The sequence below is a fragment of the Ostrinia nubilalis genome, chromosome 17, assembly GCF_963855985.1.
Source record: "Ostrinia nubilalis chromosome 17, ilOstNubi1.1, whole genome shotgun sequence".
Lineage (NCBI taxonomy): Eukaryota > Metazoa > Arthropoda > Insecta > Lepidoptera > Crambidae > Ostrinia > Ostrinia nubilalis.
The window spans coordinates 4917916-4927689 of NC_087104.1; the positions used below are offsets into that span (position 1 = coordinate 4917916).

The following is a 9774-nucleotide window of genomic DNA, read 5'->3' on the forward strand; positions in this document are numbered from 1 at the left end:
TCATCAAAAGTACACCTCTAAATGATGAGTGTAGTGTTCGTCTAAACAGATACGCCAATGAAAAGAAAACCTTATTGGTATCCAGGGAATAAATATAAAAGAAATCAGAATATATTACAAACAAATATTTATTTTACATGTCTCTTAAATTCCATAATCATAATTTAAAAGTACATAAAATAATAAAATACTTTCACTGCCGTAAGCCAGCGGTTTCACGACGTATTTCAGCACCCGACTAGCGGACCCATCGTTCAGCGCCTACAAAAGATAACAGAAGACATTTAAAATTACCCATTTATTTTAAAAATTCTAATTTGTTAATCTATTAACAGGGTGTACTATAAACGAAGCAATTCTTTACACTGATAAAACAAAAGTTCTCAACATCAGATACGTGTAAAAAGAACTGCTTATTGTTACACCCTGTATAAGTATTTTGGACGCTGGACGATGGTGTCGATTGGACGCTGAAATTTACAAATAATCCGCTTCAAATATTGTACTGTATGTAGTACACAGTACAGCAGTAAATATCAGCAAATACAAGTTGATTTGTAACGTGCGATAATATTGTTGATAACTCAATACATTCGTTCAGTGATAGGCTGTCCATCACAAAAATATCATCTACCTACTCTATGCTATAATTACAATCTATATTACATTACAAACACACATTAAAATAAATCATCGAAAAAACGCGCAAACTATTTCTAATAAATCTTATAGATCTTAATAATATATTAAATACAAAATGTATTTTTAACATGATACATAATTATCAATTTTATACAATAAGTACAAACAAGTGAACACCTATAGTTGTAGTAGCAAGTTTATGTAACTTATTTTCTTGGTACGTCAATCGGAATACTTTAACATGAACCTGAAAATTTAGTTGCTGGTTTTTTCTGGTGCTTATGACTATAGGTTCAAAGCAATTGGAGAAAATTCGACACCGAATATCTATACAAATGCAACTTACATAAATATTCAACCAACCAACTTATTAAGAGCACTTACGTAATAATTAATTGATATAATAATACGTAGTTAATGCATTTATAGAAGTTAATCTCAAAACAATACAGTTAGACCTATTTTTCATATTTTAAGACACTATTTCGTTACTAACCTTTGTCTTTTATCGAGTAATTCCGCATGGCTGGGTTTCGCGGTTGATTTCTTTACTTGTGTTTTAGTTCGAGAATTCTTTATAATTGTTACATTATCATCGAGCGAAGAGTTTTTTAATGATGACGATAAATCGACTCGCCTCGTCCTCAGATTTCTAAGCTTCAATGTAGCGAGTTCCGTAGAACTGTTTATAGAGCTGGACAAATCTACACGCCTTTTTGACCGTAATGTCATATTGGGGCTTTCGTTTTCGTAAATTAGAGAAAGGTCCGCTACAGGTTGGGCCTTTTTCCTAGACACATTCTTTTTGTTATCACTTATATTCTTTGTAGGTTTGCTTTTATCAGGAATACTCTCTACCAACTTGGGTTTTTTACTGGGATTCCCATTCGATTTAGTTGATTTGTCGTGTTCAACGGCGTCGTCACAGCAGGCTTTTCTTTTAGGCGTCCTGATAGATCTAGAAGATATGCTTCTATTAGCAACAGTTTTATCAGTAGAATTACTACTTTGCTGATTGTTTTCTTTGTTCTTAATTTCATTTGGAGATTGAGTTTTTTTATTATTATTTTTGGTTTTATTTGGCGATAATACTGGTTTTTTAATATTTTTATTTACAGATTGCGTCACTTTATTGTTTTGTTTACTTTTAACTGGAGTTGGTTTTTTATTAGTTTTACTTGTTGTTTTGTTATTTTTGGTTTTGTCAGGGGATGGAGCTGTTTTATTGTTTTTGGCAGTATCTATACTCTTATTTGGTTTCTTTACTTCTTTCTTGCTATTTGTGTCTTTACTTTTTGTTTTAGTAGTGGTACTCTGTTTATTAGATTTTTTGGTATTTTTGACCTCTGGTTCTACATTGGGAGATTTGTAATCTAATGTTTTCGGATTTACTTCTATTTTTTGTTCTTTCAATTTTGTTTTTTTATCTTTGGGTGACAAAAAGGATCTGATGCTAAGATTTTTGCTAACATTAAACTTTAGTTTTCCCATGTTATTAGTGGGCATTGTTTTAGATTTTATGCTTCCTGAAACTGATACAAGACTTATGTTAAGTGGATTTTGGTTCTTGACAGTTTTGTTAGCTTCTGTGATGATACCTGTAAACAAAAACATAAATAATATAAGTAATTGCTATTACAAGTAAAAAAAGGAGTAATGTTAATTTGCATGTAAATTCAATATTATTATCATACTTTTTGATTGAGCCAGATTTTCCTTTGCAGCTATATGGTTTTCTTTAACAGCAGATATCCTCTGCTTAGGCATAGAAGTTTCTATGTCACTTTCAAAGTCAGCATCCCAAAATGATTTGACACAGTTGTACACACTTTTCTTATGCTTATCTGGAATAAAAGAAAATAGCCCGTCAAATGTTTGGTACGAAAAATATGAATAAAATAGTACAAAACTATGAAAAAGTTATTACCATTATCTTCCGGAACAAGGGCTTTGTTAACTTCAACATCTGGAATGGCAGATGCCATAATATTTTTAGGCATTTTCTCAACTAGGACTTTACAATCATTAATTTTCTTAGAGTTAATTACATTATTCTTAATAGTCTTAGCTTTTGGTTCTTGTTTGTTCTCATCCGTTGCAAATATTTCTTCATCTGTGTAGGTGTCGCTTACATCGTCATTATTGCATGTCGAAATTACTGAAGTCACATCCCACTTGTCATCTTCATCGAGTTGCTGATTTTTGCTGCCTATGCTACTTATACTAGTTGTGTTTGTAACATTTGTCGCGTTCATGCGGTCCGGCGGGACTATCTTATGAATCAAATCCAGCAAGTTATTGTCCTCTTTAGCCACATCTCGACTAAGACACGACTGGTTCGTAACCAGTTTCCTTGCTTTATGTTTCTCTTGTTGTATGGCACTGTAAACATTAGTCTGAGGACTATTTACATTTATAGCATCATTGCTCATATTTTTTCTTTCAGTGACATCCATTTTTTGGCTGAATAACTTTCTCTTGATGAAACTAGGTCTCATTGATACATCACTAGTCGAGTGTTGAGTTGTATTTGGTTGTTCTTCAGCTGTTACTTGCTTCTCTTCATCAGTCGGTTCTGTTTGTGGTACACTAAGAGGTAGTATAGCATCTGTTAAAGGTGGGGCAGACTTTGAAATTAGTTTTTCTTTGATTTTGCCTGGCCCAGCCTTCTTTACTGGTAATTGAGGTTTAATGAACTCAAAGTCATTATTATTTTTCTGTGCTTCACTAACATTGTCTTCGTTTACTAATACTTGCACATTAGGTTCCTTAATAATTGTACCATTAGCTTTTTTGAATATTTCTTCATGATCACTGTCAGTTTCATTATTTTCTTGTGTGTTATATTTATTACTTGTGTGATTTTTAGGTTTACCCTGTGATTTATCTCTTTCTGGAATAGGTATTGATGCAACTGATTTATTGAACCTTTGAGATGGTAGTAGGAAGCCATTTTTGAATCTATCTCTCTGAGTGAGTTGATTGTGCATAGTGCTCTGAACATTTGAGGTGTTGAATCTATCTTTCTGAGTTTGTATTGGTAGATTTTGCATAGATGGCAAAGCATTTGAGGTATTGTATTTATCTTTTTGGGTTGGTCCTGGTAGATTTTGCATACTTGGGCAAGCATTTGATGTATTGAATCGATCTCTCTGAGTTGGTCCTGGTAGATTTTGCATAGTTGGTAGAGCATTTGATGTATTGAATCTATCTCTTGCATTCACAGAAGGCACGGAAAACATTTTCTTCATTGCATTTTGTTTGAAATTATCTGTACAATCTTTATACATGTTGCTTTCATTAATTTTCTTTCTAAAATCTGTCATGTCTGTCCGTGTTGATCTACAACTAGACATATTATCTCTGTACATGGCTGATGCGGTTGATTTACAGTCGTCACTACTAATGGAAGAGTCACTGCCTAGTTCTCCAGAGTCGTAACCAGATTTACGCCGATATCCCTTCAGAAATAATTTAATGTTTCTTCTTTTCTCAATTTTTTTCCTTATTCGCTTTTTCATGAACTTGTCGTAAGCTTCTTTGATCAATTTCAAATCATTTATATTGAAGTTATTATTTTTTATTGCTAATGCAATATCTACAGCACTCACAGTGGCATTAGAATCTGAAAAAACAAACAAAATAATTCAACATTAATTGGGAAAGGGCTCTCCTTTGCACAACAGGTAGCCTTTGTCATTAAAATGATAATAAGACAGTGCAGGACAGCAAAGAAATACAAAACAAGTTATTAATATTAATTAATAAAGACACTTACCTAAACTTCTCATTGACATGGGAGATCCACTTCTCCCATTGTACATGGACCGCTGAGAGCTCATCCCGCCGTGGTAGTACGACTGATTTCGTCCTCTCATGTCCGATCCACTGTACATAGACATAGGTGATGTCTCTCTCCTGCTGTACATACTCCTCTGGTCAAAACTGGGTTCGCCATAGCGCTGTCTTCCGAAATTTCGGGACATATGCATGGTTGAGGTCATAACGTTGTTTCGAAAACTCAAATTTGTAATATTGGCATTGTTTATGTTAGGGCCCCTTGCACACACAGTCTGAAACAATCACAATTATTTAAAAATGCTGTTTTCTTCTTGTTCCTAGACATTACTTAGATAGTCAAGGAGATTTAAAGAATATTTCATTTATAATCAGTTGATTTATTTTAGTGCAAGTACTAACCGTGTTCTCATTCTGAAAGGTAAACACATTATTGGGCAATAAGTCACTTTCACTGTCCGACATTTTATGGACACAACGTTTCTCACAAACTTAGTTTTATTTTAAGCAATGGAAAACTAAATAAATCTCTCCATTTCGACCAAAATAAACCCAATCGTAAAACGTAACCGCCGATTCACTTGAATGAAATTGAAGTTTGTTTGGATGACAGACGGAAGGTTTTGTCTATGATAAACTTCAAGCTTGGGTGTGTCTCATCTGTGCTTGGGTGGTTGTCTCTGATTTTAGTGTTGGGAAACACGGCAAATAAAAAAAACCGGTAAAAATTAAATAATCAAATGCCAAGAGACAACGCGGCGACGATGGAGCCGCCCTTTACAATACCGCTGCGTGTCCTAGGAACTACTAGGAAGGAACATATCAATGAAACTACGAGTACAAAAAAGTCGTGGGCGATGAGAGATTGAGAGCCTCTCCTCATCTTTTATATAAAAAAAAACAAATTTTGAGGTTAGATTTTCAGAAAATTGTTGAAGAAAAGTAAATATTTATAAGATGTGTTAAATCTGATCAAACCTTTACGAAAATGTCGCATGTAATAAACTTTAGCCTCAAGCATTTACTGCCTGCTACAAAATGCTACTTTCGGGGAAACTTTTCATACAATTTCTGCAAGTACAGCAGTACAACAACTAATAATAATTCTAGCAATGTTCTTGATAACTTGACTGACTGGGAGACTTTGAGTAAGAAGAAAAAGATTAGCAAAGCCATGAAAGCTTATCTAGAGCGGGCCCAAGAACATGATGAATTTATGAAGAAACAACAACAAGAATTTACTATTGGGAAACGACATTTGGCTAATATGATGGGCGAGGATCCCGAAACTTTCACTCAGAAAGATGTGGATAGAGCTATAGAATACCTATTTCCTAGTGGTATTTATGATCCAGCTGCACGCCCGTTAATGAAACCCCCAGAAGAACTATTTCCTGCTCGCAAAGCCGCTGAATTTGATGAAGCAGGGCGACCACATCATTTCTTGTTTTACACTGGCAAACCAAACTTTTTCAAACTACTTTATGATGCTGCAGATCACATTAAACAGCTCCACAACTTTGAAGACAAAGTCATCCGAAAGAAAGCCACTCCTGACCCCAACGGCGTCCTTAATTTAGAAGGAAGCATGTGGCTCTCCAAAGAACAACTAGAACAAATTTTAGTAGAGAAAATCCTTGACATTGAGTATGACAACTTTAAAGTCGTCATGGAAAGACTTACTTCTTTGCCATATGCTTACAGAAGCAAGGAATTTATTGAAAAGTACAGAAAGACTTTGGCTGCACAGAAATTTTCATTGGAAATCCCAAAACCTAATTACGATGATGATGGCCGTGCCTTTGTGACAACTTATGAGTGCTTAAGGAAGAAAGCAAGAGGTGATGTCACTATTAGATCACCAGGTACTGGAAAGATCACTATAAATGGTAAAGATATTACGTACTTTGAAGATGTGCAGTCCAGAGAACAAGTCCTGTTCCCTTTGATATTTACTGGCATGCAGGACAGAGTAGATGTGGAGTGTAATATTGAAGGAGGTGGCCCATCAGGACAGTCTGGTGCCATCAGATGGGGTATAGCTTGGGGATTGCGCAGTTTCGTAGAAAAAGAAATGTTAGAGAAAATGCAGTTAGCTGGGTTGCTGACTCGTGACTATCGTCGTCGTGAACGCAAGAAGCCTGGTCAACCTGGTGCCAGGAAGAAGGCTACATGGAAAAAGCGATAGTTATGTCCAAACCATATTTATGCTTGTGGAATAATAAAACAATAGTTCTCTATACATTTTTTTATTATTATAAATCAAGAATCAACCCACATTTGCTAGCTTTTTATCCTGTAACTCTTTTTAAGGGATTTCTTTCTTCCTCCAATTTTCTTCTGGAACATTTGGTTCTTCCTTTCTTTGTTGTATATTCTTTTCTTCATTACTGATTTCAATTCCCTTCTTTCCTTATGAGGTTCATTGGTTTCTGTTTTGTTAAAGAATGCTAAACCATCTGTAAAACAAATTTCAAATTGATGATTAAAGTTATGGATCTAAAATTTAATGTAATTAAATTTTAGATATTAATCTTATTTTTTGAAATAAATAAATCTATTTTACCTTGCAATCTGCTATCAGACGTTGAGAAAAACAGGTTTTCTCTCCAAACAGCTTTGGGTTCTGCTGTTTCTATTTTTGTTTCTTGTAAAGTCTCCTGTTTCTTGTCTTTGCTAACTTCCTCATCTTCAGAGTCTGAAGAGTCATATACAAATGGATTCTTTTTGCCACTTGGATCTAGAGGATTCTTTACTTTTGGTACCTTTGGTTTTTCTATTGCTATGTAATCTGTATTCTGATCAGGAGCTTCTGAAAATAGATAATTTGAAATGAAATTTATTCACCTATAGTAATATAATTTAAATTGAAGAAAAAACACCTTTTACCATTACACAAGATGCCAATGTTTACCTTGAAGTGACATTTGCAACTATATTAAAAAAATATTTGTAGTAGACTTATTACATTTATTAGATTACCTTTCTCTGTCTCTTCATTCTGTCCAAATAAACTACGTAAGCTGAAAGTGGTTGGTTGAACTAGAGCTTCTTTTAGGGTCTCAGTAACTTTATAAAACTGCTCCTTTGACACCTCAATTTTGTCCACTTCAGTTTCAACGGTTTCTGTTTTCTGCTCCTCCTGTTTATCCTTTAACTTCTTTTTCGATTTTTTTGCAGGTTCTTTAGTCTCTTCCACAGGTGCTAAGAATTTTGCATGTTCTGGCTGAGATGGATCAAAACGAAGCATTCCCAATTTTGTTCTGCAAGAAAAAAATTACACATAAACTTTTAGAATTTCCTAGAATTGTAAACTAGTACAGTTGTGACAATCCTTTACAAATGGTGAAGTTATTTTTAAATACAAACATACTTAATTTTACGTGAATCATTATCAGTTGGTCTTGCTTTGATAGATACACCAAGGACATCTTGTAAAATATTGAGCTGCTTTGTTTTTTCATCTGCATTGTTTAAATCTATCCTTTCTTCTTCGTCTGGTTTGCCTTGCCCGCCTTCCTCTTCCGATTGGTCATCTTCAATGAACCTCTCATCTAAGATGAAACGTTTATCAGATTTGTATCTTGATTGTAAATCTAAAACCTTAAACATTGTGTGGGGTGTAATAAGTAAATTACAAAGATAATTTTAGATGCATGAGATTCTTTAGATATAAGTATAATTTCAGTAAATAATATACCTTTTGTCCCTTTTTGCCCTCAAACTGTTTTTTAATCTCAAAGTTAACTTCATCTCCACTGTCATCGTCATCAAATAATGTATTCTTTTGGTCAGTTGATTTTGAAGTCTTCATATTTTCTTTTCCATTTACTATCTTGGATTCTGTTTCTTCTTCATTATCTGAGAATATAACTTTTTTGTTGGGAGCTTTATCCTAAAAATATAAAATGTTGTATTAGCTTTATAAACTTGTATTGCAATGATTAATTAAGTTAAACCTGCATTTGATAGGATATAAAACACTTACAACTCCAATTAAGCCAGTTTTTATTATCATTTGTTTTTGTTTGAACTCTTGTCTTTTCTTTTTGAGTGACTCCATCCTCTTCTTGTCTGAATCTTTCTTCTTTTTGTCATTTTCATCAATGTTGCTGTCTTTATTTGTATTATCGCCATTTTGGAGGTCTTCATGCAATTGATTCTTCTTCTTCTCATATGGTTTTAATACCTTTAATGCTTTGTTATTTTCACTTGATGTGTGATCCAATTTCCTTTTTCTTGGATTTAGTTTGTCACCTAATTTTATAACAGGATTCTTTTTTGGTAGATCTTCTACTTGATCTTGCTGCAAATAAACGATGTAAAATATAAAAACTTATAAATATTTTTATGTTAATAAATGACTCAGTGGAGCAAATATCAATACCTTTTCAGTTTCTTTTCTCTGTGCTTCACTTCTCTCTCTCTGTAGCCTTTCCAAGAAACTTTCTCTTGCTCTTGTAACATAAAGTCGACTGCCACCAAAGTCTCCATTAGAAAAATGCTTTATACCTGTGAATTTGCAATTTCAAATTATTAAAATGAAAATGACAATGATCTATGCAATAAAATTACACTGATGAAACTAATAGACGTAAGTTTAAACTACATTGGTAAACTTTTAGATAATAGAATAGGGATATTAGAAAATTAAAAGCCCACATGAATAACCAAAGTATGAAGATTTAAAACCCCCCTTGCTCCTGGAATTTATTGCAATACAGGTTTGTATAAATTAAAAAATCGTTTACTTACAGGACTCAACTTCATAATTTGATGCAGATAGGGTAATAAATGCAAATTTCTTTTGATCACTTTCAGTGTTGGACTTGTTTTTAAGATCCACATTGATTATTAATTGTCCATACGATGAAAAAGCTTTGAGTAGATCATCCTGAGTAGCATTTTCAGGTACGTTTCCTACAAACAATCGTGTGTGCGAAGACATTGTTTGCAGAATTTAAATGTATTTTTATAAAATTTTAAAAACGTAAATACATACACATGATAAATTTTTAGGTTAGTTTTTAAATCACAGACAATATGACGTTGACATTTATGTCAAATAGTGACGTCCATTATCGGTATCTTTTGGACAGAGAGCTACCGATAACAAAAAAAAAAGTATCGATAAAAGTATAGATCGCTCAACAAAAGTTGAGGCGGACGGTTCTCTTTTTGCAAAATTTTTAGCCTAAAAAATTAAAAACGTCATACGAATGGAAGGGATCCTTATAGTCCAGTCATTATAGTAAGTTCACCTCGGAATTCGAGATACCCAGCTGTAAGTCTGTAAATACGTGTATATTGACACCCTAAAAGTTGTCTCAAAAC

The 9774-nt window shown here is 33.6% G+C and overlaps 3 protein-coding genes across 5 annotated transcripts; 1 reads left to right on the top strand and 2 right to left on the bottom strand.

The window, feature by feature from the left end:
- Positions 1–110: 110 nt before the first annotated feature.
- Positions 111–5026, bottom strand: LOC135079896 (uncharacterized). 2 transcript variants are annotated; one of them, XM_063974526.1, is made up of 6 exons: positions 4843–5026; positions 4421–4715; positions 2570–4267; positions 2337–2486; positions 1139–2240; positions 111–261 (listed from the first exon to the last, which is right to left on the bottom strand). In XM_063974526.1, exons 1-6 carry the CDS (start codon positions 4903–4905, stop codon positions 255–257), a joined length of 3315 nt encoding a protein of 1104 aa, XP_063830596.1. In that variant the 5' UTR covers positions 4906–5026; the 3' UTR covers positions 111–254. The 2 variants fall into 2 exon arrangements, with proteins under 2 accessions (XP_063830596.1, XP_063830595.1); XM_063974525.1 differs by having other exon boundaries at positions 111–2240.
- A 260-nt stretch (positions 5027–5286) lies between these two features.
- On the top strand, positions 5287–6682 carry LOC135079898 (small ribosomal subunit protein uS9m). The gene has a single exon (XM_063974529.1). The coding sequence runs from the start codon at positions 5429–5431 to the stop codon at positions 6626–6628; it is 1200 nt and encodes a 399-aa protein (XP_063830599.1). The 5' UTR covers positions 5287–5428; the 3' UTR covers positions 6629–6682.
- LOC135079897 (probable RNA-binding protein CG14230) lies at positions 6679–9486 on the bottom strand. Of its 2 annotated transcripts, none has more exons than XM_063974528.1 (8): positions 9196–9486; positions 8828–8952; positions 8429–8746; positions 8141–8335; positions 7814–8043; positions 7423–7703; positions 7007–7249; positions 6679–6899 (listed from the first exon to the last, which is right to left on the bottom strand). In XM_063974528.1, exons 1-8 carry the CDS (start codon positions 9386–9388, stop codon positions 6724–6726), a joined length of 1761 nt encoding a protein of 586 aa, XP_063830598.1. In that variant the 5' UTR covers positions 9389–9486; the 3' UTR covers positions 6679–6723. The 2 variants fall into 2 exon arrangements, with proteins under 2 accessions (XP_063830598.1, XP_063830597.1); XM_063974527.1 differs by having other exon boundaries at positions 6681–6899; positions 7007–7252.
- Positions 9487–9774: the final 288 nt, after the last annotated feature.